This window comes from Anas platyrhynchos, chromosome 5 (assembly GCF_047663525.1).
Source record: "Anas platyrhynchos isolate ZD024472 breed Pekin duck chromosome 5, IASCAAS_PekinDuck_T2T, whole genome shotgun sequence".
Taxonomy (NCBI): Eukaryota; Metazoa; Chordata; class Aves; order Anseriformes; family Anatidae; genus Anas; species Anas platyrhynchos.
In genome coordinates this window covers 60,168,903-60,190,850 of record NC_092591.1, presented here as the reverse complement: position 1 = coordinate 60,190,850, position 21,948 = coordinate 60,168,903, and the positions used below count along the sequence as shown (strand labels likewise).

The window sequence follows — 21,948 nt, the reverse complement described above, 5'->3', positions numbered from 1 at the left end:
TTTTTTTTTTTCCTCCTATGTTTTTGGCCGCGGCCAACCAGCGAAGGGCCCTCCCCCTCCGGCACGGCCCCGCTGCTCCCCCCAGCCTCCGCCGCAGCGGCCGCGCTCCCGGAGCATGTCCCCCCCTGCCCCTGCCCCTGCCCCTGTCCCCGCCTGAGCCGGGCAGCGGCAGCGGCAGCCCCCGGCGCCGGGAGCGGAGCCGGCCCCGCAGCCGTCCCCTCGCGGGCTCGCTGCCTGCCGTGCTTGCTCGGATGCGTCTGCGACATGCCTGAGAAGAGACGAGATGGGCCAGGGCGACGAGAGCGACCGCATTGTGATCAACGTGGGAGGGACTAGGCACCAGACTTACCGCAGCACCCTCCGCACCCTGCCCGGCACAAGGCTGGCTTGGATCGCCGAGCCCGATGCCCACAGCCACTTCGACTATGACCCCCGCACGGACGAGTTTTTCTTCGACCGCCACCCGGGCGTCTTCGCCCACATCCTGAATTACTACCGCACGGGCAAGCTGCACTGCCCCGCCGACGTCTGCGGGCCCCTGTACGAGGAGGAGCTGGCCTTCTGGGGCATCGATGAGACCGACGTGGAGCCCTGCTGCTGGATGACCTACCGCCAGCACCGCGACGCCGAAGAGGCCCTGGACAGCTTTGGTGGGGCGCCCCTGGATAGCAGCGCCGAGGACGGCGACGTCGATGGCACCGGGGACTCCGGGGACGGGGAAGAGGAGCTGGAGATGACAAAACGCCTGGCGCTCAGCGACTCGCCCGATGGCAGGTCCGGGGGCTTCTGGCGGCGGTGGCAGCCCCGCATCTGGGCGCTCTTCGAGGATCCCTACTCCTCCAGATATGCAAGGGTAAGCCCCGCTGTGCCTTCCTCCAAACGCCCCGGCACCCTCCGGCCCCGTGGCACCTGCACCGGGGGGGGTCACACACAACGAGGTGGGGGCCGTGGGGACACAACCCACGGGGCACGCAGGTGGACGCCGTGGCAGGAGCTCGTGTACGCACCTGGGGGCTGCCAAGGCCCTTATTCTCCAGCATGCTCCTAAAAACGCACGGGCTGGGGCAGGGTCCCGGGCACAGGCCAGGTGCTCCCACGGGAGAAGGGAGAGCTCCGTTCCCGCAGGTCATTTCCCTCCACGCACAGATTTTGACAGTCAGGTGTAGCCCCGTAAGGAGAGGCACCTTTGTCCAGCCCTCTTCTGAGCTAGCAGCTCTCTCCCCTTCACGAGATGGAAAAAGGATCACGGGAGCTGGCGGTCCCTGTGGGAGCAGGGGATTTGGAGAGTTTCTTAGCCTGGACTGGAAAGGCAGTCTGTTCTCATACGTACCGCGTTAAATATTTATGATCCTGCTTCTCTGAGAATGGATAATTCAGTCGCTCACTTACCTCCCTACTCTGTCTTTTTCCCTTGTGGGAAAGGCAAAGTATTAATCAGAGGAGAGGGTTCATTCATGTAGCAGGGACACCGTGCTTGACAGGTTTCTTGCCTGGCTGCTGAAGGACAACTCCTCCCTCTCGGTGCCTGCAGTTGTTTGGGGAAGGGGAGCGCACACTGGTGCAGTTCCCAGCATAGCTGCGAATAAAGATGGTCTTAAACAGGCACCCGACTCCTCTCAGTCGGTGCCTGCGGTGCTGTTACATATGAGGACAGTGACATGAATTAGGGCCTGATTCTGCAAGGGCAGTTAAAGGTAAGGAGCACATTTACTTCAGGAGCAACAGCAGGATCAAGCCCCAGGGCAGCTGTTTGGATAAGCAGGAAAAATAGGTGAAGGATAGTGCCTTCACAAAGAAGTGGGCTTGGGTAAGCGTTACTCTGCTCTTAAACATACCTTGCGAAGGCAGAGAGCTGCTGCCAGCCCTCCGTGGGGATGGCTGGTGCTCTGGTGGGGGAGGATGAGCAGTGCTCCTGAGGACGATCAAAGGAGCGAGATCAAATTAAGGGGCAAATTGGATGGATGCAGGAAAGCTGCGGAAAGGCAAGGAGCAGAGACAGGGAAGCTGGTTGTGTATGAATGGGTGGTGGGACCGGCTGCTGGATGGAGACTTTTGGGCTGAGCAGAGATCTCCAGCAGGGAGCCGCCAGGTCTGCAGACTGAATGAATGGGAAAGCTGGAGCAGAGCCTGGAGTTATATCTTGGTGCGTTTCTAAAGGTTCTTGTTTGCATACCCTTTGGAGACTTCCTCCCCGAACAAAGAAGTTAATATTTTAAATGAATTCCTTTAAACAGCACGGAGGATAAAGGAATAATAAAATATTTACCACAACATGAAAGGATGATGCTGTTGAACTGCAGCTTTCAAATCCCCGATTTCTGCCAAGGGAACATGGAAACAGAGAGGGAAGGCTGGAGGGTATCCTTCAAAAGGCTTAGTTAGCTTCCTTTAATCAAGCCTGACATTAGCAGGCATCGATTTGAATAGCAGATCTCTCTGGTGGCCAGGAATCTGTTGGTAGAACACATCTCAGGTCAAAGCAGTGTGCTTGTCCAAGATGCTGTGGACTGATCCAAAGGCTGAACGCATAAAGCTGCCCCAACAAAAAAGCTACAAACAGATGAGAGGTTAAAACACCATTTTTCTTGGAAACATTCCGATATTTTAGGTTGGAGAGCAAAATATATAACCAATATTAAGAGTCTATGATGTACAAGCTGGAATTCTAGCAGGAAAAAAAACAAAACAAAACAAAACACGTTTCCTAATTCCCTGAGGGTATTTCCATTTAGGAATAGGCATTTTACGGAGACTTTTTTTTTTTCCCAGTGGTTATTATACCATTTATTCACAGTTACATGTGCATACCTGATAGAATTCAACCCCTGATTTACCTTTAACTTGTTCTTTTTTAAAGGACTGTTAAATTAGGGAAACACGATTTCTGAAGTTAAGTGTCTACTGAATATTTCATGGGTTAAATACCATTCCTTAACTCGTATCTATGGAGACACAGGCCGTATGCATTAGTATTTTGCATGAAGGAAGATGGCTTTCATCATCAACACATGCACACACTGTCCATTAAGGAGACATTAAAAGACACTTAACATTTTCTAATAAAAGCCATATGTTATGGTTATGGATGTAAAAAGAGATGGGAGTTTGATTTATGCTTCTCCAACCTAATGACAGACACTGCAAAAAGATCTCAAACTCACAATAGCTAATTTATAGTAAAATAATTGACAGCATCGTTAACAAGCGAATGGTATATTAAAGCAATGCTTAGCAAAGTATAGTCAGGCAACAAATCCACCCTTACCTCCCTTATCATTGCATGTGCTACTTTCAATTACTGACAATTCCAGACATGCAAAAATTAGAATTCACTGCCATTTTGTCAAAAATTTACATCACAAAATTTCTCAGCCTAGTTGGATCTTAGACTTGCGCTAATGGTTATTTTATCTGTTTGGTGTATATATTTGACACCAAAACGTATTCCAAGGTAACATCTTAACGTAAGCATCGATTTACATAACCTTTATACCGTTCCACTTGAGCAAGTACAAGGGACATGGCATACGAACATAGCTGCAGATCTGAATAAAGCAAGATTTCCCTGGGCTGTATCTGGTATAGTAATGCCGTGAACGATAAGGAACAGGCTAAGGAAGGCTCAGCATTTACTCCAATGTAGCCATTCCTGGAGCATTTCCATGAGCACTGTTTACAAACACAAGCCCTTTGCCTACCTACCAGCACCTAACTGGTACCAAATGGTACCTGCTCTCATTGCGGGTCTCAGTGTAGGTGGCCAGGTAGAAGGGAAGAGCACTTGTGTATTTCAGGCAAGATCAGCTAACTGCAAATTTGGTCTGTTTATAAACTTACTTTGACCAAACGTAAGATCCCAGTTACTACTTGTTTGTTGTTAGATGCAGCGTGGTTAACAGTGCCCTGTTAAAACAATAGAGGCCAGGTTTAATTACATTCCAGGTTTCTAAATACTAATTCCTTGCGTAACACAATTCATTCTGAGAGATCAAACACTTTGCATGGTCTTCTAAATCTGAAGAAAAGGTAGCTTGTTTCAAATCACACCTTGCCTCAGACACCTACCTTAGTAAAGCAGAGGTCTTGCAGTTCTCCATACCATAAAGGATCCCATTTAGGTAACGGAGGCAAAGCCTGGTACCTGGAGGTCTGAGCAGAGCAGCAGATGAGGTGATGGAAAAGGCCAGCTTTACAGAGACACCGGGTGCACCTGCAGACCGGCAGCCATCCAAGGGGATTTGCAAAAGCATCTTCTCAGGCAGCTTAAACATCACCACGCACCAACGGGTACCGGGCACCTAAATCAGTGGGACATTTCTCTAAAGCTTACTAGGACCTTTTGCACAGCTTCAGGCACCTTTGCAAATGTATTTTCCCTAAGGAGATACAGAGGGAAAATCCCCTCAGAGTTGCACAGACATGGTAAAGCAGCGTATCTGGGAGTTAGGCTGTCCTCAGGTTCTGCCTTCTGCACGTGTGAGGCCTCATAGGCCTCTGCGCGCTCACCGTGTGTGAAAAATACTTTCCTAGCACCTCCTCTCCTTCAGTTTTCTGTCTGGCCATGCTGTTCTTACACAAGCCAAACTCCAGGTGACTTCCTGAAGCACTGGGCCTGCAGGTGTCCAACATCCTTGCCCCCTTCCTTCTCCTTCTCCTCCTGCTCCCCAGCAGGGTAAGGTTGGGGTTGTGGCGGTTCCCGTCCACGAGGTCAGTCAGGGTTTGGGAACGTGGAGCTCTCAGCAGAGCTCCTGTGTGAGCACTCACATTCACACTGGACAGTCAGGCTTTGTTAAGGAACCCTAAGGGAAGCTTTTGTAGTCCTTCCACATCAACATTTTGCCTGTTTTTAAATAAAAGCTGGTTGGGGTCCCATGGAAAGGCTCCAAGAGCTTGATTTGCCATCCTGGCACATACTGCACAGCCCTGATCTGGAAAAGGAAATTAAGGCTCATGGTAAAACTTACTCACCCGTCCTGCCTGTTCTCCCTTGGCACCCCGCAGAAGGATCAGCTTTCCTCGGCAGGTGACTTTGGAAAGGCGAATTTTGGTCATGAGGAAGGAGACAGTATAAAGGCTAGCAGGGAAGAGATGAGAGAAAGGAATTTCTTCCAGCTTTCTTTTGTACGTTCAGGAGCCCTTCGGCCCTGCTGTGTTCATTTAAGCTAGTTCTTCTCCATTTAAAACGCATCCTGTAGGAATGGGAAGCCTTACGGGACCCTAACTCCTGATACCCATATTGTCTTGGGGCGTAGAGTCTTGGGAGGCTTCTGCTGAGTCTTTGGCCTGCTGGGCAGAGCTCAGGACCCGGTGAAATCCCCCGGACAGGTGCAGGTAGGCATCACCCCTTGCGACGAGGGCTTGTACTGCAGCAGTCTCGTGCAGGACATGCTCAGCACAGGAATGCTCCTCGGACAGGCATCTTGGGAGAGCAGACAGGGAGGAGGATAGCGGCCCCACACGCATCCCCTACCCACAGGGGCCCTTCTCCCTGAAGGGGGATTTTGTGGAGCTGCTCTCCCGCCTCGGGCCTTTGAGCGAGGTCTCCCCTGCAGAGGCATGGCTAATCCTGCACTGAAGCTGGCTGCAGTAATTCTCACCACATACGCTGACAATTAACTAGAGAGCCTAATTTTAACTGCACGCTGCATTACAGCTCTGGAAAAATGAGAATCCTTCTGCATTAAATGAAGTTTCCCCTGCACTTGTAGTATAATGGAATTACAGATAGACATCTATTAACCACCGTTCTGCCATTCATTATTAACATAGCTCCTCAAATCCCATCTTATTCCTATTTTCTCCCATCAAGAGACACGTTACTGCAAATCCTTACATAACCCATTAGTAAGCACGGCCTCGGCTCCTCTGCATGCTGTCCAAAGCAGCCTTTGCAATCCCAGCTGGAAAGTGTTGGCCATGGCCCAGCTTCTGTCCCTGCTGAGTTAGCCAAGGTGGGAGCAGGCACGCTCACAAATAACTCCTGTGAGTTGTCCCTCTGGCTTCAGAAGGAATAAATTTTAAAGCTACCACCAAGGGAAAAAAAAAAAAAAAAAAGAAAAAAAAAAACCTGATCATAGCAACCGTGCAGAACCAGGACTTCATTGGTTCGAGTTGTTCAGGAGCACATAGGAAGAGGGGATGTCTGCCCGGAAAATCTGACAGTCTCTTTGAAGCCACAACCTCACAGGAAGATCAGAGGGATGATGTTACCCACCTGACAAAGCTATGGCTGCGTAGCACAGACTTAGCAGTTTTAATTCATGGAAGGGTGTTTAATCCATTTGCCCATTTCCAATTTTATTTCTATTATCTTAAAACCTTTAAAAAGAACAGCATCTGTTGCCAGTTTCATATATATATATATATATATATTTAATCTTACTTAATTTTAATGTTTCTAGGTTACAAAATTTACTTGATTTAGCCAAGGCTGTGATTGTATGGATCATACCATCATATGCATACACATATATATGCCTTCCTATCACCAGCACCTCCTACGATGCTGAGTGGGATTTCCATATGAGGAAGGACTTCAAAATTAAACCATCCCAAAATACTTCTAAAAATGTAACCTTGGTGCCACTGAAATCAGTATGAATTTAGTGACTAGTTTGAGAATGATATTTGGTCTCTTCTTTCTTTAAATCCATCCCTATATGCCTTCAGTTATTTTCTTTGCCCTTCCCCTGACATTCACTATTTTGGTTCTGGTTAGGGGAAAAGAAAAAAAACAAAAAAGGCAACAAAATACTGGTGTTCTGTGTTGGTGCATCACGAGACAAAGGATACAAAGATCCATTATTATTTTTAATGTAGAACTGATCAAAAATGGGATATATTAGACTGCACCTAGGAAAATTATTTTTCCAATTTGTTTTTCCTTCTGTTGTACAGTATTTACTCGTACTCATCTTTCTTATTTTTAAAAATACAAGACTGCTTGGTGTATATTTATGGTACTACCTTAGTATAGTCTATACATACTGCCTTTCTTTTACCATAAGGAGAGGTGGTAGCAAACCAGCAACAGAGGGTCCAGCCTTACTGTTACTGAAATTCCCTGCCAAAATTACCAGCCACTTCAAGGACAGAAATGAATTTTCCTGCAGTACAGTTCAGGAGAACAGATTAATTGCAGCGTAGGGCTTTTTTTTTTTTTTTTAATATATACATTGCATGTTTCTGTTCCAAAGCACTGAGGTACAATAGATCCTAGCACCTTATTAGGAACGTACGTTTGCAGATATATGTATTTTCATAACCAACGACCTGAGCACACTGCATCAAAACACAGAGCTCTAATGCTGGCAGAGCTCTTCATGATCTTAGTGGCATTTTTCACTGCAAAGGACTACAGAATACATCCCCATTCAAACCACATGACTTCAATTAATGCTCAATCAAATCATATCCAAGTGCTGTATTTCATAATAAAAAGGGCAAGCAGGGGTATTCAGATTGAAAAATTGAGTCCTAATTGATAATCATGTAAGTGTAAGCCTTTCTCATGCAAATACAGATGGCAAAGCTGAGTTTCCATTTTATATAGGCTTGATTTTATGAGATGCAGTGCATTCTTGTGGGATCACACTAACAGAACAGCCATTTTGAGATCTTTGCAACTGTATTTCAATTAGCTTAGTTACTACATGCTGAATTTGATCTGAGGAAAGAACAGCATTAGAAGGCTGACTTGGCTTTCTCTGCTGAACGTTGCATTACATAAATACGTGATTCACTCCAAACAGTACTCGGGAGGCACGGCGGGCGTTAGGATCAGATGAAATCAGAGAAATCTATGGAGAACCACCCCCTCCCTGCAGAATATTTCCCAAATAATTTTTACATCTCTCTCCCGTGCTCAGTAAGGACCCAGATTTTGCTGTCTTCGCTCCTCCTCTGCTAGCGATCCCTTACTCCAGGAACGTCCCCGTTTCCTCCAGGCTGAGCACAAGGCACTGCCCGACACGGGTAAAGGTGAAAGGACCAGGCCCTAATTGATTTTTATTTCTTTCAGATATGATTTATAAGATATAATGGGGGCTCTAATAAATCACGCTATAAAAATGAAGAATAAGTCTGAGTCTAAGGCTTTTTACAGTGATTGCTTATGATGTAAGACCCTTTAATGACAGTAAGTTAAAATTGCATTGTAATGGCCCTTTGTAAATGCAATAAATCTCTGCTTTCAGTGCGCTGCGGACAGCCAGCGATGTGTGTGCTGCACATGATCCTCCAGCACAGGCACTCGCTGCTGGCACACTCTTATGTAATTATGTTGATACTTGAGGAGCAGCAGCAAACCTCAGCACTGCTAGGTTTACATTGAGAAAATGGTCAGGACCATCATGGTGTCGTGAAAGCGTGAAACTGCGTAAAATACCTGCCTGGCTTTTTGTTTGGAAAATTTGGATAGAATATCCCTTCAAAAAAGCAGGAAGATGGAATATTGTTTTTAAATAACAAAAGGCAAAAATCTATTCCTACTGAGTCTTACAATTTCCCAGAGACAAATACAAGACAGGACAGGCGTTTTGGTCTGTGCAACCAACCTGAATACATCCGATTTTCTTAGTGTCCTGTCTGATCTACTCAGCATCCACACGCACAAATCAAAAAATGCACAGAAATGCACCACCAGATTAACAGCTCCTTGATTTAACTGCAGCAGAATCCCTCATCCTGCCCACCTTTGCCCTCTAAAAAACACATTTGAAGCATTACCTGCATTTCCTTATTGAAATACAGAAAGACCTAGTCAGTTCAGGTTGCCTATGACTTCACATGCATCAGGAATTCTGCTGCAGAATTTGCTTTGAAATTTCATCCCGATAACCCTATTCTAGTTGTCACTTTGGGTTCTTGCACTGTTCATTACTCCAGATCAATTGACAGGTGGAGATGGTGGAGGCCATTGCTATGATTTGTCCAGGCATAAACTAAATGAAAAACTTTGATCAGAGTATTTCTAATTTGATAACAGACTTCAGGGAAATGTAGAAGGAGAACTCCCTACAAAAGGCTGGGCACCTACAACCTCTGTTGGAATGGAGATCATGTCTATGGCGTAAAAGGACACGGGCAAGGAGTTAAGAGACTTTCAGTATAGTCCAGCCCTGTCTTGTAGGGCCATTGCCCCAGCTATCACTGATTTTAATGGGATCCAGCTGAGACCCATGCAGACCCACTTCAGAAAACTAATTTTCAGGACAAAGACAATTGTGAAATTTCCTCAGCACTAAATGCAAAAGGGCTTGCCTCCACAGCAGCCTCCGATCTCTACTCTGAAAACAAAACAACACAATATCGGCCACATTGTGCTATTCCTCTTTCTTATTTTAGCATGGATCCCCCCATTGCTTACAGTGTGGAGTTCTGCAAGAAAGCTAGTGACAGTACGTCTTAGCACTTCTTGGCAGTGTGTCCCGCATGCGGCAGAACTGATTTTAACTCAAGTTTTTTTGGTAAAGCACGTGTCAGGAGAAACCAGGAACAACCTAACTATGCTATAATAACTCAACCAATACCAGATTGAGTCAATTGCTCTTGTTTTTGTTGTTGTTGTGTTGGGGGAAAGGGAAGTAGTAGATCAACTACTATCTGAATTTTGCTTAAGTGATGTTGAAATTTAGTGTTCAGCTGATATGAGTTCAGTGTTTATCCTACCAAGAAGTCCCAAAGGTGCTAGTGATTTCATTAAAAGACCTAATGTAAATTTTAAACTGGTATAGATCTGAAATGTTAGTTATGCCTATGCAGCAGGAAATCAATACTGCAAAAGTGCCTTCACTTTTCTAAAGAAAACATCTTTTGGAGAACCTGCTCCATGAAAAAAAGCTCCTTTTACCTTCTAGGTATCAGTGTGATGTGAACCAAAGGCAAATCACAAGTTTGAAATTCTGTAGCAATTCTATGGTGTCTTCAACTCCAAAACACAAATTTGTCTTCACACATTTGATCATCAGCTATAGCAACTCCTGAGACAGCACATTTACTGTCTTCAAGGGATATCTGGGCTAGGACAACAGGGTGAGCCTTTGTTCTGATTAGGTGATCAGTAGCTTTCATGCAGAACTGTCCACATATTGGACTTTCAAGATCTCACTTGTTCAGAAATGCACACAGAGCTACATGCTATGAATTTACTAGAAAGCAGGGAGGGAAAAAAAAAAAAAAAGCTGAGATTTGGACAGATGATTGCAAGTAACTGAATTAATGCAGATTATCAAGGAAACATTTGTTAGCAGATCTGACTAAAGTCATTATTTGTGTGCCCTACTTGCTTGCATATGTTAGCTCTGAAGAAACCTCTCTGGGGTTTCAGCTAGCATCTACAGCACACCAGTAGCATGAAGAAAGGCCATATCCGTATAGCTTCCCAAATGAACGTTTGCAATGGGGCACAGACAGCACATTCTGTTAGCTCATTAAACCAGATCGTTTGGGTATGCCTCAGCCCTCCTCCCTCATTTTCTGTGAATTCTACTCCATGTGGAATCGCAGGACGTTGAGTCTTGGTACATCATTTTCAAAATGGGAAAATAACTTTCTTGGGTTACTTGCATTTTTTTTGGCACTCTAGACGCCCTAAAAGCACCAAGTTAACAATAACAATTGGTGGGAAGAATTTACACTGTGTGGATATAGTTTCGCAAACCAAGCTGGACTAGAGGAGGAAATACCCAAAGCTATGATTCTTCAAAAGGTGTTGTACAGCATTGTACCTGGCTGTGCCCAGAGCTACCTTAGTATTGTTGGTAACTACCTTGTATCAGTCTTGTTAATGCCCAGATTTTTTCTTAAATGGGGTATTAGTAGTGTGAAGCAGTTCCCCTTATGCAATAATCCAGTGGTTACAGTTTTTGCTAAGGATATGAAATTTCAAGTTTACTATATTCCTCCAACTGCATCATTTTCAAGTTTTCACCATCTCTGCTCGGAGGGCTTCCCTGCTTCAGGCAGCCGCATAATCCAGGCAGTTAGTGAGGGTGATCCACTCTGCACGGCACGGGGAATTCACAAAGCAATACACTGGATATGTGACAAAGCACTTTTTTCCCCAATAATATGGAACAAGGCAGCTGCTCCCGTGTGATAATTCCACGCTACTGAACTCAGCAAGGTTAAGAGCAGAAAACAGGTACCTGTAGTGACGTTGCCGGAGACCGCGTGACTTAAATTTTGTGGGATTTGTATATTAAACTGCTTGCCAGTTCAAAGTCAGTGCCTGTTAGGAAGTGACCAGGTGTCATCGGGTGGCTGACTCCATGATGAGCTTTAGTGATCTCTGCACAGCCCCTACGGAGAAGGAATGTACAAAACGCACAAAAAATTAGCACCTCAATAGAAGTAAAGCCAACTTTTCACCCCAGAGCCTGAGCAGTTGTGCCGTGCTGAAAAGCGAGCTCCCAAGTCAGTGTAAGGACACACCATGTAATTTGTTCTGAACTAACCTGCATTTCCCAGGGCTATCAATCTGTCACCTTTCAGTCATGCCATGTAAATACAAGTATTCTTAAAATCTCTGAAGGCTGCCTTTTCATCAATATTTTAACATAAACATTCTTTTCATTTAAATGGAAATTGATCACTTGCATTTTATTACTTTTTAATATTTCAAAGTGCATTAAAGGAAAGTGATCTCAATTAAACTACTGCCAGGGTAAGTTTAACTTGGAAAAGCACTAGAACAAGTCGTTGCAAGGTTAGTGCCTTTTACAGCAGGTATGCTTCAGGTCTGGCATAAACAAACAACACAGAAGTGATCAATAAGCATTCTAGCCATTACATTCACTGCCTTCATGATACACACAAAACTAGCCCAAAATCTCAGTAGAAACTCGTGTTAAGTATCCTTTCTCTACCTTATATAAGAGTCTTGTGAGGGGCTTTAATGAAGCGGAGGCAGTTTTTCAGTTTTTCCATCTGTTATCAAATCAACTCCTGCTAGAACAGAAGCACAACTGTATTAAAATTTAAAAGTGACAAATACTGGTAAAAAAAAAAAAAAAAAAAAAAGTCTTTCAATGCTTCAGTAGCTTTGCTGTGCAGTCTAAAGAAGAAAACATTTTGATAATAAATAAAACATTTAAAAACCTGATTTAATTGAAAAAAAAAAAAGACATAGCAGAAAAATGAATATAATGGTAAAAGTTGTAAACCAGAGCACAAAAAAGGAGGTTTAAACTAGAAATGTTATACTCCACAGCATTCAGATTTAAGTTTTAATTTGGGGTAGCACCTTATTTTTATATTCTGCAGAAGCTGGGGGGGCAGAGGGGAAGCAAGCTTTAAAATGTGAATGTCACTGAGCATTTTTAAAAACATCACATTTATCCTATTTAATATAGGGTCATAAGACCAAATTGTAGAGTATTCCAAAACCAAATTCTTCTGTCCCTCTTCCCATTTGGAGGCCTAAGGAAGGACCTGCAGGGTAAAACTCCAAAGAACACTCCAGTTTAGCTTCACTTCTGTGCGGTGGACTAAAAATGAATACTTAATATTTATATGAATCATTGTCAGTGTCAAGTAAGATGAAGTTTGTAAAAATAGAACCAAATCAGGGAAAGACTTTGAGATTCAGTGGGTAAATGCCTCTTTACGTACAGTATTATTTATAGGTATTTTTCTAATCTGGTCTGTCATCTTGTCTCTTAAAATTATTAGAAAGGGGAAAAGGAGGAACTACGGCAAACATAGATGCAAAAGTAATCCTGCTGAGAGCTGTGGCACAAGTACGAGCAAAAGCTGGGGAGTTTGGAGCTGTGTTCCTAGGCCTCTTGTTTTCGGTACGTTCCACAAGAAAACCAGATCAGCCTATATATATATATATATATAACCACCAAGGTGAAGTACTTTTTTGTGCTTCCTTCATTCCAGTAGGATTTCTTAGTGGTTGTATTTCTGCTAGGAGCACAAACTGGCCTTTGCTGTTATGGCATTTCTTGCAAATACAAACTTCCCTGGCTCTTGACTTTAACAGCAAGGTCCAATTCAGACCGTCAAGAAATTTCATCTAATCTCTTCTTAGCACGACTAAACCTATTTTAGAAGCAAGACGTCCATGGTTACAGGTGTAGGAATTGTGCTAAACTTAAGCTGAGATCCCAGGTGTGAAGGTTGGGAACGGCAGCTCCTTTTTGCAACCAGGATACTTGCTCACACCGTTCATCCCAACAGCTCCTAAAATTCTGTGGTATCCTTTGCTCCTCGTTTTGAGGACTTCAGCAAAAGGACAAAAGTGAGGTTTCTGCTGGGAGGAAGGCTGTATGTGACTTTGTCCAGGTACGGCAGAAGGTTGGTCTAGAGGTTTTGCTACAAGAGCTGTGATGTACACAGTGGCGTAGGGCTCAGAAGGACATTCAGGAAAGTCTCAGTAGAAGATTTATGTGCTGCAACTACGTTCCCGAGCCCTGTACCACGTTTCCTGAGAGACCAGAAGCTGTAAAAAATCAATAAAGATTTGGATACAAATGGAAAATGCATCTTCTCATTCACTACCTGCACTGCACATGATGCTAGCTGTAATCAAGAACAAATTCCAGACGACCCAAAGCTATCAAGCTGCAGAATCCCTGCTAGCGCTCACTGCAGTCCTGCTATTAAAATGCCCACAGGCCGTGGAAACGCTCTTAAGCCAAGTCACTAGCCTAAATTCTGAATTCTTACAGTTAATAGAACTCACCACTAATTTGCAGTTTAGGTACAACCTTTTTTTTCTTTTCTTTCCTTTCCTTTTTTCTTTTTTTTTTTTTTTAAAAATAAATAAATAAACCTACCTTAATCAAAATGCTAAAGAATCACTGGTGGCTTTGAGCTTCTCACGATGCGGAGGCACTGATTTAATTTTTTAAACATACATGGAGAAAGAGACAAGCTGAAAGTGAAGTGTCATTGGTCCTCTTCACCATTTATTCCACAGCCTCATTTGTCTTTGCATTACAGCTTTTGGAAACTCTGCAGATGATGCTTAGGGACAGCCTTCTCACAATATACAGCTTTTTATTTTATTTTATTTACTATGAAACAGCTTTTGGAGTATCAACAGTTAAAGTGTGTGTATTCTGCTGTTTAAGATCTACAGCTGGCCAAATACATGTACATATATTTTCTGGAAAAACAAACAAACTTTTCTACCCCTTCCTCTTAAAGAGAGCGTATTAAAAGTCCCTCTTTTCTTCATGAGAAAATAATCATTTTTTCTCCCATTATTAGTTTCTTTCCTCCCTCAACTTTACTTCAGAAAAAAAGTGAAAAGCTAAAATGGTGGGTGGAAAGAGCAAAAGAGCCAGTGGAAGGGGGGAATGACAGAAATATAAAAAGCAGCTTTCTCCACAAACCTGCTTATCTGCTACAAGCTTTGGAAAAGGAAAAAGCCTTGCCGGTTTGAAGTCTGCAGGACACATAAGGCAAATATCATTGAACATTTTCAAGGAAAAAAGGACTTTTTTTCCAATTTCCATTGAGTTATTCCCAAATAACATTCCACATGTCCTGCTTACAGTCCTTTAGCTTTGTGTTGGGTGGGTTTTTCTTGTTTGCAATTTAGTTGAGGATAAAAATAGGTTTCCACATAAATCAGGAGGATAGGGGCTTGCTTGTGAATTTTTCTTCACCTTTCTCAGCCTGGCTTTGTGTTTCTGTGTCCCTTTCTGGACAAAAAAACCACTCTTCCTTTTAGGAGGATCAACATCATCTCATCCTTCTGGTTGTTCCCCCTTCACCCAGAGGCTGTGGCGCCAGTTCTGTTTTTAAGCACCATTTAATTGTTGTTGGATGACTGACCTGCTGCTCACAGAGCATGAGATGCTATGCAGCAGAGGAACTGCAGTCATCATCAGACATTCAAAGGACACTCCTGAAGCAGAAGTACAGAAAATAGTGGGTTCCAGTATAAGCAACGAGAAAGAAAATGTCAGAAGTAGGACATGGCAAATAGGAGACAGGAGGAGGCCTCAGGATTAGAAGAACAAATGACTGTGAGGAGAGGGAGGTCTTCAGTGGGCTCTTCAGTGCCCACTACAGCAGCAGAACAGCATTGGGAGCCTGAAAAGGGAACACAGGGTGACAGATCACCTGCCTAGTAGCAAAGAAACAAGACCGTCAACAGCTCAACATCTCAAACTGGTAACCAACAACAAATCCCTCCTCCTTTTCTAGCGAGGTGAGGACATAATCAGACTAATTCCAATGAATAAGCAACATGCCGGTACATTTCCATGTGCCACAAGCAAGAAGGCAGCCCTCGCAAGAAGATGAGAATTTGCAGTGATAGGTTTGTGTAGTAAAAAGAGTACATTTTGCTGTTGCAAGCTTGCCAATGAAGTGTTAGGCTCCACAGTGAAAAACCTCTTGCACAGGAGAAGCCTTTGCTGTAGGGGCATTTGAGGTACTTGGGCAGTGAGTTCAGATGCACTCATTTTTTTACTGTGGCCTAAGAAGGTCAAACACCTTGATGGCTGGCACGAGAGCTTGGCAGGCAGGAAAAAAAAAAAAAAAAAAGGCCAAATTAATCTATTTAAAAGCCTATGGCAGAGACTTCACCATTCCAACCTAGCCAAAACAGCTTCTCCTCTTAAGAATCCTGTACAATAATTATGGTCTTCACCACACAGAGACTTCTCTCAGCTGTCATCCAACACTAAATGGGATTTCAGGAGAGGGAAATAAAAAAATAAAAAAGCTGGCCTAAGAACCGCATATGGTACTCATGGAAGTGAGAAGGAGCCACAAGGCTCTTGCTCTGTCAGACCAAAGGATGCAGGTGTCTGTGTCAGTCCCCATAAGTATAATTCCAGGGATGAATCTCATTGCACATCAAATCCAGGGACAATTTGCAGCCCTTGGCCCTTGTTTGACCACATCACTTTAAAAGGAAGTGTGAAATAAACACAGTCTTCAGTTGAGGATATGTGATGTCTAATGAAAAGATGACTCTGATATGAACATTTAGGATTCAGTGGCAGATACAGTGACTGTGCTGAAACAAGAGGCAAGGCAGAGAAAAGCAGTACCATCTCGTGTAGGAAGCACAGGAACTCACCAATTCTTGGTGTAACTGCAGAAGTGACCTCTGGCAAGCCCCAACTTCTTGATAGTGATTTTTTCCCTCTGTAATCAAGAAAACAGAGCACAGTAATTTGGAGATAAAGTTTTACGAATCTCCAGTATCATGTCTGCTTTAAGCAGGTGAAGTGAGGACATCTTTTTGACAGCAGAAAGAAGTGAAGTTCTCCTCAAAATAAATCAGAGGGATCAGAAGGCAATCTTAGATTTGCTTCATTCTGATTGTTCAGCATTCCTCAGTAAGATTGACAGGAAATGAGAAAGCAACGCTTTCATGATTCAGGGAGGTAAAAATTAGGACCATTTAAGACTATCTACAAAACCTTTCTAAACAACAGTTAAAAAAAATCAGATTATTTTTGCTCCTTCAGGTGAAAAATGAAAGCAGAACATGCGTAACAGATTACTGACAGTATTGACTACTACAGAATATCTAAGTAATGACAAACTTTAAAAGGGAATATATATATATATGTCCCAGAGAAATTTTAAAACGAAGCATGAAGAATTGAAGCACCAGTAGACGTATGCATACCCTACACATTAACTGGTTCCAGTTTACAGCAACCTCATAAAGCCAGAAAATAGTCTAAGTGAATCTAAGTGAACACAATAATCCAAGTGAAAAATAATCCAAGTGAACCCATTGCCTCCACAACCTGCGTAATCTGCACGGGGATTTCAGACTGAAGGAGGAAGTTATACATCAGCCCTGAAGTGGCAATGGAATGAGCCCTTGACTTTTATCTTGCTTGTTGTCAGCAAACACGCTGCCTTCCCAGAGCAGGCAGACTAAGTATGAGCCGGGAGCTGTGTCTAGCAAAGCGGGTCTCTTCCAAGAAGACCAACACCCTACAGCACGAGATGCCAGAGCAGATGCTGCGTGTGCTGAAGCCCGACATATGCTGGAGCTCCCTGAGCAATCACAGAAAGGCAGAAAGCACACTAGGATCAGTCACGTTTTTTTGGCTGGGGTGGGCTAATCTCTAGGATCATCTTTATTATTATGACAAAGGCACCGGGCAGATATTGAAGATAAGCTGATGGCTTCCTGAGAAAACACGCAGCTGGAGGTGGCAGGGGTGCTACTGCAGATCAGGGTGAGAGGAAAGGAGTCAGGGCAGACAGAAGAATGGCACTTGGACCGTTTCTGTCACTGGCAGTAGGCTAGAACAGGCAGCAAGCTCGTTACTCCCCCAAAGACTCCAGGAGTGAGGCAGACAATACAAGAGTTGCACATCTCCTTTGGAGATACGAATCATTTTGAAAATCTCCTCTAAGACGCAGACCATAAGGTGTGTTGGGCATGCATGAACAGCACAAGACTCACTCACGGGGGCCTTCTTCCACTGTAATAGTCCAGTAATCCCCATTACAGGTGAGCAGAAAATGGCTATGAAATCTCTCAGGGGGCATTCAGGTCCTTGAAAAGAAATGTACAGCTTTTCAAGAGTTAATTCTAACTCGTATTTACCATTGCGTTTTTTCTTTATGACATACAGGGATGGCCTGAAATTGCTTTTATCCTGCTTGTCTAACTCAAGGTGTCTAAAATGTCAACCTGGACTTGCCTGTTGTTTTTTTTTCCTGGAGCAATCCCTGAAGGTACCAGGAATTCCTCCTTTGCTAAATAGAAGAATGAGGGGAAGGTGCTGGAAGTTTAACAAAAAAAAAACACTTTCCTCCCCAATGTTCATTGATTAAAATTAACGTGAAGTTAATCAAAACTCAAAGCAAAACAAAAAGAAAGGTCAGGAAGAAATAATATCAGAAATATGTTTCCCAGTCAATTGGTTGCTTTTCAGGCTTTAGCAATGTAACTTCAAGACTTATGCAACCACCATAGAATTTGCTAGGTCTGAATTCTACTTTAAAAGCACCCATAAGCAGAGACTTCTCACCAATCAACTCCTTCTTATCCAAGCCCACTTTTATTCTCCTAAGGAAAAAAATAATAAAGGAATAAGCTTCCTTTTAAGTCTCCTTTGTATTTTCAGCCTCCTCAGATGCCACTGCAGCATCAGAGAAGAAAATATCAGGCACCTTCCTTCCTGCTTACTGCAGATCGAGTCAAGGGCACTTTGATTCACACAGGAGTCACTGCCTCACAGTACACAGCCCTTGCAGAAAGGAACCTGGGGGAATCAGTTTATGGCAGCTTTCCTATTGTGCCAGGTTAACAACATATGCATCCCTGAACTTTTAGCCCGCACTGGAAAAAATGGTATTTGCTAGAGCTACATAGCCAAAAAAACGTATTTTGCAAATACATGCTGCAATCAAATGTCTGTTTGTAACATCTATGACTTGGCAAATTGACTTGCACATCAGACACACATTTTGATGGTTAATTTTGAGCCCTAATGCAGCAGAGCAGTCTTCTCTCTGGCTGGTGTCTATCCTTTTCAAAAGGCAAAGGAGTGCATAAATTATGTTTAAAAAGAGGTAGGCATTTTCTACCCACAGCGTAGAGTCCCTGTAGGTGGATTATTATCCAGGAATACCAAAGAGGTAGGAAGTCTGTGATTTAACCCATTCTTTGTACTATCTCCTTGCCTGCTATTGTTTTTATTGCAGACAGCCTGAAATTATCTATATGGTAGGATTTTTCAAGTAGTTCGGCAGCACAGCAACTGCATGTCAGACAGACAGCAGGAGTTAAAGCCCTGAAGCAAGAATTTTGTTCTGAATTAATAGCAGGTAAACCCTGCAGGAGCATCCAGTTGCCCCTGCTGATGTTGGCACTAGGAGGTTGTTACAGTTTACTCTTGTTAATATTTCCCTTGCCAGACTCTGTACTAAAATTGCCATGTATTAGCAGAACAGGATGGACTCTGAACCGTCTTGCAGGATTTTGAAGCCTATTTCTTCTGCAGTATCTGTCTGAACTACTCGGAAAACAGAAAGCAGTGGCTTCCACGCTGCACTGAGAAATGTGTATAGTAGGATATGGCATGACGTCTAGCTAATCAAAGTAGGCAGAGATGTTCAGCTGAACAGAGCTACCTGCACTTACTCCAGCCAAGAACTTGGCCTGTAACATGGAGGTCAAAGAAAATATTTTGAATTGGGATGAAAATAATCAGCATCAGGGCTGAATATTCCTAAGTCCCAGCAATCTGCCTACAAGTGCTGGCTGTGAGCATCTTCAGCAAAGAAAAGAAAAAAAAAAAAAAAAGAGAAGGGTTTATAAATGTTTAAGAAGGGTTTTAGATTTTCTTAGATGTCACTGCTCAACTTTCTGTAACTGTGAAATCAAAAGTAATAATGTTTGACTTGTCCATTACATCTTTTTCCAGAACTACAAAATACTTCAGAAGAATGTCAGTCCTGGCCAAACCTCTAGTGAGATATGCAAGAATTCTTCCAATTTTCTCACAAAGTGGGCAAACTGAGGCATAGAAGCCGTTTTCTCAGGCAATTCAAAAGAAATATTAGCAGAAAAAGAAGGGATCCTACCTCCCACAGCTAAAACAAACAAAGCAGAAAAGATTTCACCAGACACACCAGTGTAAATAGATCTAAGCAGGTCAAAACCAATACTGCTAAATCCAGGAATACCTCTTTGGTGCTTAGCTCCAAAGAATGCTGCTCTAAAACCTAGTATTTCTTCTCCCGGTGCCAAAGACTCAGTATTTTCCAGGCAAATTGACATCTTCCACACTATCTTGGTCTTCTTTCTTGAATATTCATTTTCCTCTAGAAAATAAACAAACATCTTATTATACTCAGCCAGTGTAAGATGCAGGCAGGGTGTAGCCAGCCCCATCCCCTCCTGCCCACGCGTAGCGGAGAGGAGTCTCCGAGAGACCAGGCAAGGTGACGCAAACCTCAAGAGAAGGTAGAGGGAGGATTTTGCAAAGAAAATAAGAGCTGCGGCATGTTAGTTAGCCTGAGGACATGAAGGAAGGAGGAATCCCTCAAGGGGAATGCAGAAACATGGCACTTCTCCTTGCCACCTTCTGCAGAGTTTCCATCAGTCCGGGATTTCCAACCCCATAAAAAGGACATTAAATAACAGCAGACCCCCTTCAGCAGCCTGCACATGGGGTTGCAAAGGGACCCATCTTAAATCCCATGTGAATTTATCCCTTCCTATCCCCGTTCCTGCTTGCAGTGTCCATAGCACACCAAGCACCTTCAGTTAACCAGCCGAGATCAGCTGTCACAGGGAGCACTCAAGTTCAAGCTCCTAAACGAAAGTTTGGGCAGCAGCTTTCTGATGACATGAAGCTCCTGAGGTCGGTCTTGGTTGCATAAAGCACTGCTCATCTCTTCTTCTTGAGTTCTTGTGCAGTTTTGTCTTGTTTGATAATTGATCCTGTCACCCAGTACTTGGTATAGCTGAGCTGAAATTCGTACCTGTGATCTTGTCAGGGCTGAAAGTTGTATTTTGCAACTATTTCCACTTTGCACCCAAGGGAGAGAAAAGAGAATACAGATACTTCATTTTCCCAATCTGTTGTAACACAAGTTAAAGTGAATGATTTTAGGATGACATAGGAGCTAAGGGCACCGTCAGCACAAATCCAAACCCCATCTGAAGACTGCCAAATGCTGTTTGCTCAGGAGTAAATAGATATAGATATTTCCAAAAATAACTTTTCTGCCATGAAAAATTCACACAAGATTCCCACCAAAAAAATAAAATATAGTGTACTACTGTCTTTATTACTTTATTGCCCTGAATGTTCTCTAGGATTTGCTTACTGGACCATCCAGAGGCCCTGGTAAGGAACAAGGCCATGCTATGCTACCTTATGAATTAAAGAGACTGAGATTGATTTCAATGGTAATTAATATGAGCAAAAGAACCTTAATTTATATCCATCCATCCATCCATTAATATATATTTAAACTCTGAGAAGCATTTTATTGTTGTTGTTTTCTTTCTCCCTCCCCAAACGTAGAAGCATTCTGCACTATGATACATTAGGTATAGCCCAGAGAAGATTTCTTTCTAAAGAAAATTGAGCAGAGATCCTCTCCTAGCATTAAGCTCTGGGGCCTTAAGGTACTACATTTTTTAATTTAGGAAAGTTACTGAGAGTTTTAATAAGTTTTCATACTCCTCTTAAGCCCTGAAAAGATGAACTGATAGCAGCCAAGTTATTTCTCTATATGGGTGCGACTTTTTAATTATTAAGTAATCCCTACCCATTGCTGACTATTTCTAAAGCACTCATAAAGCAGTTGTATCACACACACCACAGACAGAGCCATCTGAGGTAAGGCCACTGACCTCCTGCAGTAGAGTCCACTAATTATTCTGGATTTCCTTATGCACGTTTCCCATTTTGTGTCTGTGTATGAAGAGGATAACACCAGTGGAGACAGGCATTAAAATGCTGTTTCTTGCTACCTGCAGGTATTTTTATTGCCTATATACTGTACCTTTTTCTCAGCAGAACGTTTTCCCATAATAAGACAGAAGCTGAGGCAGCGTGACTGCCTGTGTACCCAGTTTTCCATCTCATACCACAAGCTAGTAAAACGAGCTTCCCCAGGGCGATGGGTATTTTCCCTCAAGGATGGCTGCCACCCTAGGCCTTGTCAGCTTTCTGCGTTCAGTTCTCTTGGCTGACCAGTTACTACAGATCCTTCAGTTCCTCTTCTTTAAAATCATCTTCTGGCAAGCACCATCCCGAGGAAGAACATATTGGGAAGCTCCTGGTATAAGGAACTGCAAACAGAAGGGCTTAGAGCGCAACTGAGCGCTTGCACGAATCCAAGCATGTGGTGTAATGTGCTACTGTATTACCTCAAAAGAATTCAATGCCACGTTGCTTATACAGTGCTGTTGTCGTAGCTTTCTCAGGAGACTGCCCTGACACACCTCTGGCTTGTGCCCTCTGCTAAGGGAAATGCACGTGGGAG

The 21,948-nt window shown here is 43.4% G+C and overlaps 1 protein-coding gene across 7 annotated transcripts in view; it reads left to right on the top strand.

Moving 5' to 3' along the window:
* Positions 1 to 283: 283 nt before the first annotated feature.
* KCNC1 (potassium voltage-gated channel subfamily C member 1) overlaps positions 284 to 21,948 on the top strand; it is a 118,590-nt gene continuing 96,925 nt past the window's right edge. For all 7 annotated transcript variants that reach the window (XM_072039268.1, XM_072039267.1, XM_072039266.1 and 4 more), the window contains exon 1: positions 284 to 853. In XM_072039268.1, coding sequence (XP_071895369.1) covers positions 284 to 853 — 570 coding nt within the window. The remainder of the gene's footprint in view (positions 854 to 21,948) is intronic.